At 44.6% G+C, this 19,576-nt stretch overlaps 1 protein-coding gene and 5 non-coding genes across 6 annotated transcripts in view; all 6 read right to left on the bottom strand.

Moving 5' to 3' along the window:
• Positions 1-19,576, bottom strand: part of LOC103065627 (carnitine O-acetyltransferase-like) — a 34,968-nt gene extending 15,392 nt beyond the window's left edge. Inside the window, exons 1-6 of the mRNA XM_088128624.1 lie at positions 19,415-19,576; positions 15,359-15,580; positions 12,593-12,711; positions 2,556-2,609; positions 1,142-1,307; positions 266-440 (exon numbers count right to left, since the gene is read on the bottom strand). Of these exons, the coding sequence (XP_087984750.1) occupies positions 266-440; positions 1,142-1,307; positions 2,556-2,609; positions 12,593-12,711; positions 15,359-15,580; positions 19,415-19,480 (802 nt within the window). The 5' untranslated portion in view covers positions 19,481-19,576. The remainder of the gene's footprint in view (positions 1-265; positions 441-1,141; positions 1,308-2,555; positions 2,610-12,592; positions 12,712-15,358; positions 15,581-19,414) is intronic.
• TRNAC-GCA (transfer RNA cysteine (anticodon GCA)) lies at positions 4,122-4,193 on the bottom strand. The gene has a single exon. It is a non-coding gene; the product is annotated as a tRNA-Cys (tRNA).
• On the bottom strand, positions 5,376-5,447 carry TRNAC-GCA (transfer RNA cysteine (anticodon GCA)). Its single transcript has one exon. It is a non-coding gene; the product is annotated as a tRNA-Cys (tRNA).
• Positions 7,465-7,536, bottom strand: TRNAC-GCA (transfer RNA cysteine (anticodon GCA)). Its single transcript has one exon. It is a non-coding gene; the product is annotated as a tRNA-Cys (tRNA).
• Positions 9,350-9,421, bottom strand: TRNAC-GCA (transfer RNA cysteine (anticodon GCA)). Its single transcript has one exon. It is a non-coding gene; the product is annotated as a tRNA-Cys (tRNA).
• Positions 10,532-10,603, bottom strand: TRNAC-GCA (transfer RNA cysteine (anticodon GCA)). The gene has a single exon. It is a non-coding gene; the product is annotated as a tRNA-Cys (tRNA).

Genomic DNA, 19,576 nt, shown 5'->3' with positions numbered 1-19,576 from the left:
GCTTAAAAGAAGCCATTTGTTTACATCTGGATCCAGCCACTGGGGAATGGCAAGAAAATAAAATTAGGAGCAATTTGGCAGTTCATCTTGAGAGGCAGGGCTCCCCTTCACTGGATGTGTTGAAGCGGAGACTTGAACAGCTATCTAACATGGATTCTTTAATCTGGATTCCTGCATGAAGCAGAGGCTTCAGTGCCCCCCTTGTACAAGATCTATGGTTGCCCGTACTATCAATCCTTCTCCCTCCCAAAACTCGGCTTCCCACCTTTCATGAGAGTAGTGAAGGCCTCTCCCCAGGTATGTCGGTGGTCACTGGTGAGGACTCCCAAGGGCTCTTTATCCAACTTCCAAGAAAGGGAGCGGATTTTCAGGAGCTGCAAATAGAGCTGGTCAATGGTCAGGGGTGTCCCATCGCTGTTGTACACTTCGAGCCGGAAGAACTGAGAAAGGAACGGAACAGGCAGAGAAGTGAGGGGCACTCCATCTTACCAAGGAGCTGTTCGCTTCTGGTTTCATCGAGCAAGTACCCAAATATTTTGGGGATCACACCCTTCCAGAAACCCTAAGAATCTAGAATGGGCCTTCAAAGGCACTGAATGGCACTATCTTCCCTCTAGGGCCACCTACCATAAAGGTCTCTGAAAGGATAGGGGGCCACAGTTCTTTGCATTCCTGGACCTTAGCATATTGCCTCCAATCCTATGGCCCTGATATGCCTTACTGCAGTGTTTCTGTCAGCCTTCCCAGGTAGACCAGATAGGAAACATGACCAGATGAACTCATACTACTTTACTGTAAAGCTACATTAACAGAATCTTGCAAGTCTGAAGGTACAATTCTCCTGCCGTCTCCTTTACAGCCTGAGAAACTAGGGAGGGTCCCTTCTGACCCTCTTGCCCTGCCCACTATCCAGCTGCGGGCTATACTCTCTCTTATCTGACCGTTCCCTAGGGAGCGTCTCTGGGCCCAGTCTCCCAAGGTCTTTCCCACAATCCATTACAGATTCTACTTCCCTGAATGTGGGACAATACTTTGTCTCTCTTCTGATCTAGGCAGCAAAGTTTGGGGTCTTATTCAGGCCCTGAGAACTGCTTTCAACAGATCCAGGGACTGGTGGTTGGGCCAAGATGAATAAGGTTACCTGGAAGTTGCGAACAACGGTAATATAATTGGGGGGTTTCCGTCCAGGTGGAGGCAGTAAAATAGAATCGCGTTTTCGCCCAGGGAGTCGGCAGGAGGCAAAGAGGCGAGAATAGCAGTCCGTGCTGAGCGGATGGCCGTGGGAATACTCAACTAGCAGGGTCTGGCTGCCGTGGGAGAGGAAACAAAAGGGTAAGCAAATCAGTGTTCTTTAGATTTCATTCCACAAGAAAGCTGTGGGTGTTCTTGCATATTGATTTCTGATAGCCTTGTATCCCACTTTTCATCCAGCAGCTGAAGGCAGGTCATAGAATCCAATTTTCCCCCAAATCAACCATCCTGCACTCCAAGATGGAGTGGCCCAAAGCCCCCCAAGGAGCTTGGGTGGCTCAGAGGGGACAAGAACCACTCCTAGTCTAGCACCTTCACCAACCAATGCCCTAAGCACAGCCCAACCACAGTGCCCCTTGACGGAAATGAAACTCTCACGCCATGAGATGGAAACAAAAGCAACATTGACAACACCTTCAAAGCAAACTTTTAAAGTCTGGTCACTCATTGTGCCAAAGCAAACATGTTTTTAGCAAGGCAGGTTAAAGTCAAAGGACATTTCCAAAAACTTTGGCTAAAGTTGAAGCGTAGCAGTAAAAGAGTTAAGGGCATGATATCTCAAGGGAAAAATATTCTGTGGTGCCCCCTTCTCTTGGGGCCTTAAGCACAGGCTTATTTTGCTTAATGGTTAAGCTGGGACTGACCTTCACCACTGCACACTCTGGCCCTCTGGGCAGTCATGGAAGGAGAATTGGGGAGAAGTTGATCTGGTGTGGAAGGAGAAGTGGATGTGGTATGGAAGGAGAAGTGGATGTTGTATGGAAGGAGAAGTGGATGTGGTGTGGAAGGAGAAATGGATCTGGTGTGGAAGGAGAAATGGATCTGGTGTGGAAGGAGAAGTGGATCTGGTCTAGAAGTGGATCTGATCTGGAAGGAGAAGTGGATCTGGTCTGGAGGGCTTGACTGGTCCTCCACTTGCACAGGTAAGCCAGAAGGTCAGAGTTTGGAAAACAGAAGCACCTCCACTGCTGAGGTAGTCCATTTAGGAGTAGAGAAAAAGTGGGGAACTATGACTTTATGCCTCTGCCAGCTACTGCCTTCTTCCCACTCTGCCCTTCTATCCACCCAGGAGCAGAGATAGCCATGAAACCTGGTCTCCTTGTGCCTGGGGAACCCCAGCCACACCTGGGGCCATTTGCCACTTTTGACTCATTCATGCTTTCCCAAGGATGACCCCATTTTCTCCCCACTTCCCCTTCCAACTTCCACGGGGGATAGAATCTGTACTCCAGCTTTGCCCAGGGGATTTCAATCTGCAGGGACATCCCTGCGCTTGGCCAGTTGATCCAAATCAATCTACTCACTGGTCAATCTTGGCTTTGAAATCCAGCACACCGGCAATTAGTTTGGCTGCAAACCTGTACAAGGGTAAGAAAAAGGGGGAAAAAACCAGGTTAAAAGCTGCAGAAATACAGGCCCATCTCCCTTCCAGCTGGCATAATCTATGCCAGTGTTTCTCAACCTTGGCAACTTTAAGATGTGTGGACTTTGACTCCCAGAATTCCCCAGCCAGCCGTGCTGGCTGGGGAATTCTGGGAGTTGCTCCACGCATCTTAAAGTTGCCAAGGTTGAGAAACACTGATCTACGCAATGGAGGGCACTTTTTCCCCAGCTAACCTGCCACTAACCCCACAAAACTTCATGTATCCCAGAGGCACCACTCTGCACATGCACAGAGGCACTGTATCCAAGCACCCTATTAGAGAAGAAGGAAGCACTGGCTAAGTTCATACGTCACATTAAGCCAAAATAGCACCTGTTTGCTCTCTGCTTAGCATGTTGTCCAAGCCCAGGCATTGTGCTTCAGCAAACATGGTGTACAGCTTAGCACAATATGTGAACCCACTAATGGATCCCTAATAGATGCCTTTAAAGTGCCTTTTACGATTCGATAACTTTTTGCCTGTTCAGAAAACCAGCCCATCAGCATTTTTTCCCAGAATCTTCAGGTAGACCATCCAAAGATAGCACTCCATGGATTCAGTCCATTTCTACAAATGCCCTGAATTTGTCACTCTGAACAATACTTTTAAACCATGAATGCTGTTTTTAATCAATGCATTTCAGGCAGTAAAAGATCTTACAGAAAGCAAGTAGATGCAGTGAGAATACTGTATGGGGAAGGGAACAGGAGAGGGTTTTATATCATTTTATTCAGTGGGTTAATGATACTTTCCAAGACATTTTAACAAAGAGAACCATGACCCTTTAATTCTGCCTAGTGTTTGTTATCGATCCCCATGTATTGATATCCAAGCTTTTGTGGGACAGAGCAAACTTTTCACATATTAGAAATCTTAATCAGGCAGATTTGTAAGAGTAATTTAGTAAAAAGGGAAAAAGAAAAGAAAATTGCAAGAGGACCAAAACACCAAGGCTAAATTGGCTGAAAATGCAAAGCCAACGGAGAACAGAGCTACAATTAAGTGTTGTACACCAGTCACCCCCTGCTGGTGCTCACAAGGCTAGAAATTATGGGAATTTAAGTCAAGAACATCTGCAAGGCACCAGACTACCCTAAACCGTCCAATGTCACTACCTCCATGTTGTCCTGTGTACCATTTCATATAGGAAGTGATTTAGGAATGCAGTTTAAAGCTCAACTGAATAGAACAGAGGGCTGCTCAATCTTGCCAACTCTTCTAAAATTTGGAAACTTTTCATTAAACTACCCTATTAACAGTGTTTGATCATTTACCAAAGGCAATAGAAGGGTCAGGGGAAGATCTAATATTTTATAAGTATACAGGAAAGAACAGGAGGCACAGGCTTCCCACATTTTGGTTACAAGTTTCCTTTCCTAATTTTACCATGTTGCCAACAATAACCAATTTGAAAAAGGAAACAAATTAAAGTCCTTTAAGAAAAACAGGGGGCACCCGGACTTGAACCAGGGACCTCTTGATCTGCAGTCAAATGCTCTACCGCTGAGCTATACCCCCAGCACATGCTCTGTGGGTCCAGGAAGCTTACTCATGTATACTGGTTTGGCCACATACTTGCCTACCACAGACAGTATGAGTCTTAAGCATTCCACCTAAAGTATTCTTCTCCTCCTCCAGGTGCCAGCTCAGAAGCAATTTTCTGCCTACCCATTCACGTTGCAAAGTTTTTGGAGCATGGAAAAAAGGCTGCCAACTTTGACATTTTTAAGAGGGCATTAGACAAATTCAAGGAAGAGCAGGCCATCAACGACCACTCATGAGCAACGTCATGAGGACTGTATATTACCTCCAGGATCAGCAGTCTGGGGGGAACATGAGTAGCATTAAGCTTAAACCGATGCCTTCCCTGTGCGCAACCTGGAGGCATCTGCTGTCCACGGGGATGGGAGGTGGGGACAATGGGTCTTTGATGTGATCCAGCAGGGTTCTTCTAATGCTCCCAACCAGGAACACTTGGGGGGTTGGAAGGACTAGAAACAGGATTTATTTAATCAATTCTTCTTTCCCCCGTTCAGGGAGGGGGGGCACCTAGATACCATAATTACTCAAGCCCTGAACTCTCCTACCCCTAAGAATTTTATTTAAGGGATGTAATTGGTCCCATCATCCACTCTTCTACGTTTCCAGATGTTTCTACATATTACCACCCGGGAACAGAGAACTCCAGCTATGGAGTAACTTAAATATTTAAATACTTTTCCCTAGAAAGGAAGCTTCTGAAGTTGGCCATTTTCTGTCCAGAAGTTTGTTTAAGCATTCTGAGTTCAATCAACGTTTACATCTAAAGTAGCTGGGCAGCTGGGAACCTCAGGTGTTATTTATCAATCAATCAATCAATCTCTCCATATTTTTCTGAGATGCTGATTCCATTTGGGAGGCTTCCTAGGGATCCTCCTGCCATCTCGCATCTTAGGCAGGCAGTGATCTGTTTTCTATGCCAACTGGTCTCTTCTGTATTCTGATCTTTATTTGAAGTTCTGTTTTCAGTTAGGTTCTGTACTAACTTTGCTTTGTATCAGGTCAATTTTGTATCATCCATCCTTGTCCTGTAATCAGTACTATTATTCCCTCATTTACTCCTTTAAGCTTTCAGTAGAAGTTATTTCTTCCTACATGGCATCCACCATGAGTCTTCAAGGACTTAAAAATACAAATTGCTCTGAAAAATAAAATAAAAGGAGGGGGCACCCGGACTTGAACCAGGGACCTCTTGATCTGCAGTCAAATGCTCTACCGCTGAGCTATACCCCCAGCACATAGATGTGCTTTATGTCTCATTTTGAATACTGGTTTTACCGCATAATTCCCTCCCATAAATTAATGACATAGTAGGAAGAGAGCAGTGTTAGCCAAAAATCAGGAAGAGTCTGGTAGCACCTTTCAAACCGAGCAAATTTTATTACAAGGCATAAACTTTTACGAGCTGCAAAGCACTTCATCAGATGCGTGGCAGAGGGTTTAAGCTCCTAAGACATTCCATTATAAACCTCAGTGTAGCAGTTTTGGAACAAAGAAACGTTGCCAGCATAATTCAGCAAGAGGTTACTGAACTCACATCCATCAAAAGGTTTCAGGCTATCTCAGAAGGTTTGAACACACACAATAGGATTGTAACACCTTACAATTGTTAATTGTTAACTGCAATCTGTCCCCACATGGAACCTTCATCTGCATAACCATCCTGTCTCCCCCCCCCCCCGCCATCTCACCCCAATTTATTTAAATCCTATGTCAATTAAGCCATTCCAGGCCCCTGATGGAGTGTCCTGCAGCTCTCAAAAGAGTAGGCCTTGCAATCAAATGAGTCTGAACAGGTACCCTAGGCCAGTGTTTTCCAAACTTGGTAACTTTAAGAGGTGTGGAGTTGAACTACCAGAATTGCCCCAGCCTGGCTGGGGGAAATCTGGGAGTTGAAGTCCACACCTCTTAAAGTTACCAAGTTTGGAAAACACTGCCCTAGACTCTGATTTATACATTTATGAGTAACAGCTTTCAAACATTGCCCCCAGGATTCCACAACACCTTTACTGGAAGAGAACAATCCTTTCTGTATTATTCTGGGATGCATTCTGGAGCACAGCCTGAATGGCTACAGTTTCTTCACAATTTGCCCTTCTAATCTGAGAACAGATCCCAGCTTTCCATGGTGGGACACTGCAGGGGACAATTAGCCTAGTAACCAAACTGTCCTTCCTGGCCTCAAGACGCAGAGAAGAAGATCACCAGGAAGAAAACAGAAAACTGACTCTCCAGATGATGCTGAATTACAACCTGCAACCAACATCGTGAACACTGAGCACCGCTGGAATACAGTATTTGTCAGCGTGTGGAGAACAGCATTTTCCGCCCTGGTCTTAAGGAAAGAGGGTAACTCTTTTTTTAAAAAATGATAATGTTATTAAAGATTACATTGTACAGATAAAACTAATACAAATCATAAAAAGAGAAAAATAAAAAGTGCAAAGGAAAAAGAGAAAAAAAGAGAAAAAGGAAAAAATTAAAAGAGAAAGAAGTAACTTCCCCCTTCGTCCCAGCAATTATAAACAACTTTAACAATTTGTCACCCTCTCTTAAAATACAACCAACAATCTCTTCATCCCATATCTCATCTCATTCTCTAGAAGCAAATTTTAAAACCTCATCATCCATCCTAATCAGCAAAAGTCCATTAAGGACTAGCAGAAATAACAATTTATCAGGAAAGAGAGTAACTCTTTGATGATGCTCAGAGAAGGGGGAGGAAAGGCCCACGTGCCTATGGGGGAACTTTTTAATCTTCTGGCAGCTTTCTCCAGATTCCCTTGAGTGTTGTGAAGCACAAAACATTTCCCAGGCTCAAAACTTCTTCCCCAAAAAGGGGATGTAACTGAGAATGGCATCTTTTGATTGGCAAGCAACCAACCTCTACTCCCAACATACAGAGGATGGGATTAAAACATTAGTTTGGGATATGGAATCTGTCTCAATATTTATTTTCCACTCATTCCAGATAGTAGTAGTAGTAGTAATCTTTACTGTCATTGTACTACTCGTACAACAAAATTAAATGCCACCCCAGTGCAGCTTTAAAAATATAAAAACCATAGAACACATAACACACATAAAACACATAAAACACATAAAACACAACCTTCACATTCCATATTGCACAACCCCTGATGCTGCATTAATACTGCACTATACGATAGAATTCAGTATAGTTACAGCTCTAAGATAGAAGCTATTCTTCAGCCTATAGGTAGATAAAACACTTTTTTTCCCTAAAAGAAGGGGGCACCCGGAGTTGAACCAGGGACCTCTTGATCTGCAGTCAAATGCTCTACCGCTGAGCTATACCCCCAACACACAGGTGAGTCTCACCTAAGGTCTAGTTTTGGGTACTGGTTTTACTGCATATTTCTCCTCCCTGAAATTATGAGTAATCATTTTCAGATGTTACACCTGTGATTCTCCAACAACTTTCTGGGAGCACAACAATCCTCTCTATAATTCTGGGATACAGTCTGGAGGACAGTCTGAATGGCAACATCATCTTCTCCATCAGAGCTTCTAACCTAAAAAAAGGTCCTAGCTTTCTATGGTTGCACTCTGCATGGAAAGATGGAGATGGTGAGCATTTTATCTTCCATCAATGCCCTTCTTTAGACCTGAACAGAAATCTCTGACTCTCCAGATGATGCTGAATTACAACCTGCAACCAACATCATGAACAGTGAGCACCACTGGAATACAGGTAGTCCTCAACTTACAATCACAATTAGAGCTGGAACTTCCATTGCTAAGTGATGCTGTCATTAAGTGAGTCATGCCCAATTTTACAACCTTTTTTGCTGCAGTCATTAAGCGAATTACTGTGGTCATTAAGTGAATCACATGGCCGTTAAGCAAATCTGGCTTCCCCCATTGACTTTGCTTGTCGGAAGCCCCCTGGAAAGTCGCAAATGGCAATCAAGTGACCCTGGGATGCTGCAGCCATTGTAAATACATGCCTGTTGCCAAGCCCCAAATTTTGATCACATGACTGCGGGAATGCTGTGACAGTCATAAGTGCAAGAACAAGTTGTAAGTCACTTTTTTCAGCACTGTCATAACTATGAATGGTCCTCAAACGAATAGTTGTAAGTTGATGACTACCTGTATGGTAGTTGTCAGAGCTAGAACACCATTTTCCACCCTGATCTTAAGGAAAGAGGGTAACTCTTTGATGATACACAGAGAGGGGGGTGGAAAGGACCCTGCCCACTTGCTTATGGGGGAACCTTTTAATCTTCTGGCAACTTTCTCCAGATTCTCCTGAGTGTTCTGAAGCACAAAACATTTCCCAGGCCTCCTGCCACTCTGGAGAAAGGCTGATGAGGGCCAAGTGGTCCAAGTCTCTTCAACGTTGAGAAGATGAGTCATCTCTTCATCTCCTCCGTTTAAAACTGGGAGAAATCCAGGGTCCTGCCCTGAGCAGGAAGGATTTCAGGCTGCCTCCTCTAGTTTAGCAACAATTTCCCTTCTCCCTTGGAGAGGTCAGGGTAAATTCTGGTGGGATACCCAGGCCACATAAAATATAAGTGCCCCTACCCCAATTTAGGATAAGCTGATGAACTGCATTCTTTTAAAAAGAAAGAGGCCATTCTTGTATCACCGTGTGGATGGGAAAACATATTTCACAACACGTTACCTGTTGTTTAAGGTCTTCCAGGTTTTACCAACTACCAACCCTTAGACCCAAAGAATTTAAATTACAAAGATATTCCTTCTTCCCCAAAAATGGGATGTAACTGAGAATGGTATCCTTTGATTGGCAAGCAACCAACCTCTACTCCCAACGTACAGAGGATGGGATTAAAACATTAGTTTGGGATATGGAATCTGTCTCAATATTTATTTTCCACTCATTCCAGATAGTAGTAGTAGTAGTAATCTTTACTGTCATTGTACTACTCGTACAACAAAATTAAATGCCACCCCAGTGCAGCTTTAAAAATATAAAAACCATAGAACACATAACACACATAAAACACAACCTTCACATTCCATATTGCACAACCCCTGATGCTGCATTAATACTGCACTATACGATAGAATTCAGTATAGTTACAGCTCTAAGATAGAAGCTATTCTTCAGCCTATAGGTAGATAAAACACTTTTTTTCCCTAAAAGAAGGGGGCACCCGGAGTTGAACCAGGGACCTCTTGATCTGCAGTCAAATGCTCTACCGCTGAGCTATACCCCCAACACACAGGTGAGTCTCACCTAAGGTCTAGTTTTGGGTACTGGTTTTACTGCATATTTCTCCTCCCTAAAATTACGAGTAATCATTTTCAGATGTTACACCTGTGATTCTCCAACAACTTTCTGGGAGCACAACAATCCTCTCTATAATTCTGGGATACAGTCTGGAGGACAGTCTGAATGGCAACATCATCTTCTCCATCAGAGCTTCTAACCTAAAAAAAGGTCCTAGCTTTCTATGGTTGCACTCTGCATGGAAAGATGGAGATGGTGAGCAATTTTTCTTCCATCAATGCCCTTCTTCAGACCTGAACAGAACTCCAACCAACATCATGAACACCGAGCACCACTGGAATATGGTATTCATCAGAGCTTGGAGAACAGCATTTTCCACCCTGGCCTTAAGAAAAGTGGATAACTCTTTGACAATGCTCAGAGAAGTGGGAAGAAAGGATTCTGCTCACTTGCTTATGGGGGAACCTTTTAATCTTCTGGCAACTTTCTCCAAATTCTCCTGAATGCTGTGAAGCACAAAACATTTCCCAGGCCTCCTGCCACTCTGGAGAAAGGGTGGTGAGGAGCAAGTGGTTCAAGTCTCTTAGCACTGAGAAGATGAGTTGTCCCTTCATCTCCTCCGTTTAAAACTGGGAGAAATCCAGGGTCCTGCCCTGAGCAGGAAGGACTTCTGGCTGCCTCCTCTAGTTTAGAATCAATTTCCCTCTTGGAGAGGTCAGGGTGAATTCAGGCCAGTTAAAATATAAGACTCCCCACCCCAATCTAGTTATAAATGATGAATTGCTTTCTTTTTAAAAGAAAGAGGCCATTCTTGTTTCTCAGGGTGGATGGGAAAACATATTTCACCACCGGTTACCTGTTGTTTAAGGTCTTCCAGGTTTTACCAGCCCTTAGACCCAAAGAATTTAAATTACAAAGATATCTGTTCATTCCCAAAAAAGAATGTATCTTGATTTGCACACAACCAACTTCTACCCCCACTATGCAGGAATATCAAAGTAAGACCTTAAACTCTGGAATCTGTCTCAATATTTATTTTTCACTCCTTGTATTTAGAGAGAGAGAAGGTAAAACAAACACTTTTTCCCCTAAAAGAAGGGGGCACCCGGAGTTGAACCAGGGACCTCTTGATCTGCAGTCAAATGCTCTACCGCTGAGCTATACCCCCACACTCTAATTTCTCCTAAAAAATCTAGTTAAGAATACTCATTTAGTCACACCCCTTTTCATCTGCAGTCAGCAATAGGTATATGTGATGTGATCTCTGTTTGACTTGCCACCCACGCACGTTTTAATTACACTTTGTTTTACACCAGACTCGCCTAGATGCGTCTTTGGATAAAGAGCTTTTCAAACAATGCTTCTGGCTTCAAAGCAGCTCTGTTTAGGCAGCACAGGCTACAGACCTATTGACAGTGCTAAGGCTCCTGCTGGTGATTTGCCAATGCTGGCTGAGCCTCCAGTCTGGACTAGAGCACTGCATTAAGGTGGGGACAAGCCACGTTTGAGGGGTTGAAGGCTGCAACTCAATCCCTATCTTTGGAGCGACCGCAGAGGGCCTCTAGAGATGCCTTGATACCCCTGGGAGGGACATGGATGACTTTTTCAACCCATTCCTTGACCACTTTGTTCTTTTTAAGGATGGGATAGAGCAGGTAGCTCCCATTTGTACTGTTGAAACCACCCCAAAACTTTTTTTTAAAAAGCTCAAATTCATGGCATTGTCTTGGGATGCCTGGGATGCTACAAACAGGGTGACAGAAGCCACAACTGGCTAAGTTTTCACAACATGCTAAACCATCAGCCATGATTTGGAAACCCAACTGGCGGGCTCACACAATTTGCTAAGCCAAATCCAAGCCACATTACACATGAACATATGTGGTCATATCTGGGGTGAGGGGCGGAAACACCGCATGGAAGAAGCTATGCATGGAATATAATCTGTCCAGCCAACAAGAAGGTCAACAAACTTTATTCAACTGGGGCCTCATTTGTTTTCTCCATTTTCTGGTGCCTGATGATGCAATGATATGAGGAAGAACGATAGGATTTTGGACGGGAAGGATGAAACCTAAGTGCGATGATTCATGTCAGGTTTATTATACTAGGGCTCAACGGTAGTCTCCTAGATTCTGAAGATTCAACAAGCACATAAAATCTTGTAATTAATAAACAGAAGAAAACAAAACAAATCTTAGATCTCTAGACACACCCTCAGCTAGTCTGGAATGGTGGTTCCCAGATATGTCTTGGCAAGTTTAGAATATTTAATATGGACAAGAATGATGCCTTCATTGCCACTACATTGCAAAGAAGTCAGAGCCTACATACATGCATGTATGCATGCGTGCATGCATATATACACACACATAGAAACACAATATACACGTACAACACAGACGCACAATCCAATGTTTAACCTCTAAAACGTTTTCTTCTGAATTCACTGAAGTTTGATCAAACTCATGACTTTAGGAGATGCCTGATTTATGTTGACATAAGAGTTCTCTCTACCCTGAGAATTCCCACCTTACACCAGTCTCAGCTCTTATATCCTGAACAATACACACATTTTCTCTTTTCCTGCAATTAAACAAAAAATGCCTAAAAATTGTGCAATTCAAACCCAGCCATTCTCTTGCTGGATTTCAGCAGTGCAATCTGGAAGGTACTCAGGGGTGGCTGCAAAATGGATGTCTAGCTATGCAAATTATCTAGTTGGTGGGTCAACTCAATGGGGCACAGGTCAAGATGAGAAAAGAGTAAGTTCTTGGGCCTGTTAACTTCCCCAATCAAGTTTAGATTCCTTTGTGAGGAGGGAAAAAACAGCCCCTGCCATAAAATAAGGTGGTTCTGAAGATCTTAAGACTAGGTCAGTGCATGCCAAAATATCACGTTTTGTTTGTGGGCTAATATATTCTGAAAGCACTGTGATATGTAAAACATGGTTTACTGTTCAACATGTTAAGTGAATCCAGCAAGTTATGGTTTATTCCAGAAACCATGGTTAAACCATGATCGATCCCCATGTGTCAATCCAATCATTGTCTTCATCATTCCGTCTTCTTCCCAAAGGCCTGATTCTTCCCCCAACAACCATGACACCCCCATTCCTTGGCCTAAGCCATTTTTTCTTCTACCCCAGATTTCTCACCTCAGTTGTCCTCTCCAGTCATTGAAATCCTGCTTGGGCAGGACAACAGCTGGGCTTGAGTGAACAACAAGGGGAAGGTGATTCTCCAAATAGGCCGTCTGAATCCACCAATCTGTGATCTAGGATGAATTATGGAAGGTCAGAATATGGGTCATCCTGGAGAAGCTCTATCTATGTGGATGCTAAAAGTCCACGCTGACTTGACGGCACACATCAATCAATCATCAGAATATGTAGGGAAGGAGGGTCTCTCTGATACACAGGCATCTGTTAGAAGCCACGGTGAAGTTACATATATCATGACATTATCACATAAACCCGGATTATAGAATTTGCATCAGCTGGGTCATGATGCAACAAGCATATGATGTTGCAATCTGCTGTCTGCCCCACCTCCATTCAGGCCTCTGAAATACATCCTTGCCCTAATCCTGGTTTCCACCCCATTCCCATGAGAAAAAAGGACATCCTTTTAACTAAGAGTATATGCTTCTTTCTAATAAATAAAAGTATATAAAGCTACAAAAAACATATGCCCAGAGCAGTGTTTCTCAACCTTGGCCGATTGAAGCTGTGTGGACTTCAACTCCCAGAATTCCCCAGCCAGCTTCTGGGAGTTGAAGTCCACACAGCTTCAATCGGCCAAGGTTGAGAAACACTGGCCTAGAGCCTCTGGAATGAGGCAGTCTATAAATTTACAAGCATTTCTGTAAGCTTATAAATAGATCAACAGATACAGGGAAATCCATTATCTGCTATTTATATTATATCATTGAAATTATTTCTATTCCATTTACAATGATGCAAACATATTCTTTTACAGACCAGAATACTATGCATGTGGACATATTAGGGACTGACTTGCCAAATAGGATTTGCCCTTCTGGCACTAACATTGAAGGAAAATTCATTCATGCTGTCAGTTCCTTTCCCACAAGAAGGCAAGGGGTGGGCAACAGGCCTTTGTGGTGACAGCCCCATAATTAAGGAATACCCTAACTCTAGCCGTGGAAGTGTGATTCCCTGTGCCCAGTTTGGCACAAAGATCTTATTTCAAAGGGTTTTTGGGCCTTAGAGCAGTTTATCTAATTTCTGGATTGCTTGCTGTTTGGTTAATGACTTTTTAATTATTTTCAATTATTGAGATATTCTGTATTGGTTGCTGATGTACACTGCCCTGGCCAGATGGGGGCAGCCAATCAATGCTGTTAGTAAATAAATAAAGCAACAAGTATACTGTATCGTGCAACGAGAAACTTAAAATATATGAAACCTCTCAAGCAACGCATAGAGCAGTTTTTGCAGAATCCAAGTTTCTGCACCAAGGAATTTATATTCTCAAATTCCAAGGGAGAGGGGGAAACTTGCTGTGGTTTTAGGGTAAAAAATACAATTTTATATAGCTTTAACAAGAATTTAAATCAATTGCATCAGTGGCATTTTTGCATTCATGCCCCATCCAACCCAGATCATTAATAAAATTGGTCAGGCATGGATTGAAAATTTTACCTTCTTCCTGAAAGCAAAGTCTAGCTTCAGTGGACCAGAACGCAGAACGTTTTAACATCTTCCTCCAAGCTATTAATTATCAGCTCCCCTCTGACGCAAGTGGCATTAAAACAACAGCGACAAGAACGCTGGGCGGTGAGCACTCAAGACAAAGTCTAGTATGACCATCATGCTTGGTTGTCTGCGTACTAGAAGGTGCTAGATTTCTAATTCTAATATGACAGCCTTCCCCCACTTAGTGTCCTCTAGATGAGCAGAGGTTGGTCCGATACATCTGGAGATCACCAGGTACCATGGGAAGACCCAACAGTGTCTGCAGCAACCTACGATGATTCCCAGATTATGCACATGAAGTGACATCATCGTGCAAATGCTGCCACCGTGTACCTGAGGTCCAGCGTCCGATGCAAGTACACGAGTTGGAATCTTTGTACAGTGACACTGTCATATCCATTTTGTTATCTGCCTCCTCTTGCCCCCAGCAAATGCTCACAAGTGGACCCTATATTGGTCATTATGAACTTGACATCCACTTGGTGACTTATTTCTGTGAGCTCTTTAGTTGCGTACTATCAAATAAACAGCAGTAGTACAGAATGAGCTACAACTTGGGGCAGGAATGCCCAGTACCTCCCTCTTCGCTTCTCCCACTAGTATGAATGCTGAATAAACCTGTAAGATGTTTGCATGGAGAAGGCACTTGTTCAGGGATAAGGGACTGCATTTTAAAAAAAAAAAAAGATCAGGGCATCAAGGGCCCCAAAGCTGTTGTGATGACACAGTGACATTACTGGAGAGGCAGAACCATCATTTTTTAAGTGGAGGCTTAACAACAAGCAAAACAACCAACACAAACCCAGAATTATTTGTGGGTTTCAGAGTCACAAAAATGGGAGGGGGTGTTAGTAGATAGTGTGGACCAGCGATTCTGGCTTGAAGCTTCCTTATCAAGGCAGAATTGCAAATCTGGACTTGTTCTTGATTTAGCATTTATGGCTTCTTCGGGAACACCTAGCTCACAGGCCACGGTGGTGTTGTCGGTTGCAGAATTTGGGGGGCTGCAGTTGCAACACGACTGGTGGGCACCAAGTGGGAGAAAGAAGCCATTCCCAAGACCACCACCATCCAGTTTTCTGTCCACGAACCAGAATTCTCCCACCTGCCCACAGTGCCATAGGAACAGGAACTGGATAGGAATCCCTAGAAACATGGCTTGCCCGCTGCCCTCCGGCTGCCCTCCAGAGTCCCCTTCCTTACCCAGTTCTCCATGCGAGCTGCCCTGCATTTCAGCCGCACTTGGAGCCTCTCGCCTTCTCCACCTGGGGCCTCAAACGCCGCCACCAGCTGCCGCGTCTGCTCCAGGTCCTTGGGGGGCACCAGAGGTTCAAGGGAGCGCAGGTATTGGCTCATGGTTTGAGCCAATGATGGCACAGGTTGGCAGGGGAGGACAAAGGAAGAGGCATTTTGGTAGTGGCGTACCTGGAAGGTCGAAAGGAGGCAAGAGAGAACTTGGAAGGATCAGACATTTTTTGCTTAATCAAACCTTTTTCTTCTTTGGAGCTGGGTTCTCATAACCCACCAACCCACACTAACAAAACCCAGTTGTTCCCTCACAACCTGCAGTCCCCAAAGCAATAACTTTATGATATTTTAACTTGACGGTCTACCTCCCAGAGCACATTACTCCACAAACTGCCCAAACCCACATCCATCTTTTAAAGGAGCCCTACACCTTTTGAACTACCAAGCTCATCTTTCAAATTACCGAACCCTTATTCCGTAGGTAGCATTCCACCATATGTTTTGGGGACTATTTCTCAAGCTTGGCAACTTTAAGATGTGCGGACTTCAACTCCCACAACTCCCCAGCCACCATGGCTGGGGAATTCTGGAAGTTGAAGTCCGCACATCTTAAAGTTGCCAAGCTTGAGAAACACTGGTTGAAGGCAAGGACGAGCAGTCTGGTTTCTTCCAGATGTTTTTGGACTTCCACTCAACACAATACAACCAATGGCAGGAAATGACGGTTTTAGTCAAAATCATTGGGTGGCCATCCAGGAAGCAACATCTGGTCTAGGGACAAAGGTGCCCTCGTTTTCAGGCCCCCTCCCAGACTTTTGGAGCCCAAAGGCACTGAACTGTGGGGAGGGAGTTTCAGGGACTGAAAATCTGGGAATGATTGACCCTTGTACAAAACAGAAATGTGTCTAACCTGTGGGGGCTGTTTCCTACAAGTGCCAATCCAGGCATTCCCCAAGACTCAAAATCATCCCAGAATCCATGCATGTTGAAAAAAGCAGCTCGCTGGTTCTGCTCAAATCAAAACATGTTAAGCACTATTGCAATCAGTGTTAACCTGTCCAAGGAGGTCCTCCTAGGAGAAGCTGCGGTAGTGCCCCGTGTTTGTGAACTGAGGTGGGCCGAGGCTAAGAAGCTTTGTTTTCTATCTCTGGATCAGCCTCACTCTGAAGCCAGAATGGCCCCTCAGCAATGGGCTTCCAGAAACTTATGGAAGACTGGACTTTCATGGAAACCTTCTGAGATGTGTCAGCCCCACTAGGTAGACCAGACCAGAAAATCAATCCCACGGGGAGACTTGAACTCTCTTTTATGGAGATTGGCTATAATAACAGGACCTTGCAAGGTTGATGGTGCTCTCCCTCCCCTTCCTGTTATATCCCAGTGAGTCAGGGAGGCTTTGCCTGAGCCACCTCCAAGTATTACCTTGCTTCCCAGGGCTTGAAGAATGTTTCAACCCTCTTTGTCCAGGTAACAGTTCCTGTGTATTTCTGTCAAGGTCATCTCCCTGATTCTCCACATCAGTGTTTCTCAACCTTGGTAACTTTAAGATGTGTGGACTTCAACTCCCAGAATTCCCGTACTACTCCCATACCCCTCACCACTGATGGGGGCTGATGGAAGTAGGTCAAATGTCTGGAGCCCTGCTCTAGGTGTAGCGGGTGATGCTGTCCAGGCATCAGTTCTTAACAACAATCCCACCATCCACCTTGCTCTGAACTACCATGGCAGAGTATGAGGCCTGCTTGGAGAAAGGGGTATGCTTAAGTAAGGCCCATGATGCACCATTGTGCTGAAACGGCAGGGGTTCAAGATCAATCTAGTGTTTGGAGAGGAACCCCCTTCAGAACATCTGTATCCTAGCTAGACTTTCCCAATAGGATAGACTCCCCCCTATTGTGGGGGAGATGGGCGGGGGAGAAATCCAATAAATAAATAAATGATGGTGGAAAAGAAGTCACAAAAGCATGGGAAAATAATGGCCCCCTTGTAGCGAATCAGGGAAACATTTGTCATTTTTAAAATGTAACTGTTTAAGTTCCTTAAATGTAGATGATACTCTATCTTGACAGCCCAATAAACATCTAATAAATTAATCATGCGTTGAGAGGCACAAATAAATGGAACTCGGCCTTTGTTTCCCCAAATGAGGCTACTCCATTTCTATAACAGAACAACCAGTAAACACTAGACTATGCCTTTATAGTCTACCTCATTAGGAAGGTGGGTTTAACCATTAGGTCATTTCTGATTTGCTGGCTAGATCTTAGACATCAGAGAAAGAGCTCTGGCCTTGATTGGATAAAATAAAAGTCACTCTGCCTAAAGAGGTTGGTCCTGATCAACCTTCCACAGTCTGTAAAACTGAGAAGCACTTCAAGGAAGAACAAGGAAAGACGTCCCTGCCTATCAACATCTGAGCAGAAGGCCCTGATGACATCTCTCCAACTATATTCTTGTCAATGAACTTCCAACATGTGTTGAAATCCAACATCTTATTTAAGGAGGTAAACAATAACTAGCTTATCTAAATAGATTATATTGATTTTATTGGGCGTTTTGGATAACTTTTCCTTTTTCCTGTATTTTCCCAATAAACTCCTTTTTTTATTTAGAAATTTGGCTCCACAGGTTTAATGAGGGAATTTCTCATTAATGGCTGGCTTACACCTTAGCATGTGCGGACCCAACCAAGTTCAATAAATCATAGTTAAGCCATGGCTTAGCCCAACACGGGAATCTAGTCAACATCTTCATATCCTTAATTATAACTACCATTCCTATTTCAAGTTTTCCACTTCTCAATGGAGAGGAAATGTGGTCCATAAGCTGTTTGTATGCAGAGGCAGACAGATCACCTCTTATATATATATAAAAAAGATATAGTAACATATTAAAAGTGTATGCCTCCTGACTCTCAATGACTCTAGAAACAAGGAGAAATTCAAAGACTTTGGAGAAGCAGCTTCCCCCACACCCCGGAAATAGAAACTGGTACCTGTCCACATCTAAGAGACAAACCGAGATGGTATCAATGTTTATTTAGCTAAATCTGGTTTGGTTCTAAGTGAGAAATGGGAACGAAGTAGGCCTAAAGGCTGGTCGTGGAGAGAATGAATGTCCAAAAAAACAGAAAAAGAGGCAGCCCCATGCGTGTCAAGGAAAACTAACAAATCTTTTATCATGGCTGGTGTGGGTCTTCCGGGCTGTGTGGCGACCCACACCAGCCATCGTATTCCGGCCGTGAAAGCCTTCGACAAATCTTTTATCCATCAATGGTAGTTTGATGCTGACTTATCACCAGCTTTCCTGACTCTTATTCCCTGCGTCCCTTTTCTACGCCCCATCCAAAGTGATCTACAGCAGCAAACCTGTAAACAGGTTTCATTTGCGCCCCGAAGGGTACCTAAAGCCACTTTTCAGCGCAGCAGGTCGTGCCGATATAAAATTCTGCGTACTGCTGAAAACCCAGGCTGCAAACGACCGAACTCAAGCTTCGCCCTTCGAATCGCGCGGCGAAATAAAAGGATCCTCTCCTTTAACCGGAGGACGACGGCACTCCACGCGCGGAATTTCACAACACAGGAGCCGCCGGCGGGAAGGGAGGGGGGAACAACCCTCTCTTTCCCCCTGCCACGGACAAAGCCAGCGCCCCGGCCATATGGATCCCCGGAGGCTCGCGCCTGGCAAAGCCGAGCGATGCTGGCTCAGCAGTTTGCAAAGCAGCCTCCACGCGGTCCCCGCGGCTTCTGCACGGCGCCGCTTTCCCAGACCGTTTGGCACGCGGCTCCCTCGCCCCCAAACTCCCTCACCCCCCAAAGCAGGGGCGGCCTCCCCGTCTCCATTGGCAAGGGCCGCCTTCTGCACGTCCGCACGCTCGGGAGCTGGGCATGGTCGCAGTCGTTGCAACACAGCCCCGCCTCAGCGTATAGATAGGCACACGCGCGCGCGCCAACCTTCAGCGCTTTGCAAAAACAAGACAAGGCGCGCGGGGGGGGGGAGCTTTTTACCGACCGTGGGTACCGAAACGTTGCTCTTGCCGCAGCCCCACGGCCGCCACATCAGCCTCCACCTTCCCATTGCCGGAATCCCATGCGCCCTCCAGAAAGCCCAGGGTTGGCGAAGTTGCGAGTGGTGGGCGAGAAAAGCGGAGTCCCAGCTGACCCGGTTGCAAAC

This window comes from Python bivittatus, unplaced genomic scaffold, assembly GCF_059951505.1.
Source record: "Python bivittatus isolate LINGU-HERP-01145 unplaced genomic scaffold, Pbiv_v1 ctg000800_np1212, whole genome shotgun sequence".
NCBI lineage: Eukaryota > Metazoa > Chordata > Lepidosauria > Squamata > Pythonidae > Python > Python bivittatus.
The sequence above is the reverse complement of the archived record's forward strand: the minus strand, read 5'-3'. Positions and strand labels throughout refer to the sequence as shown.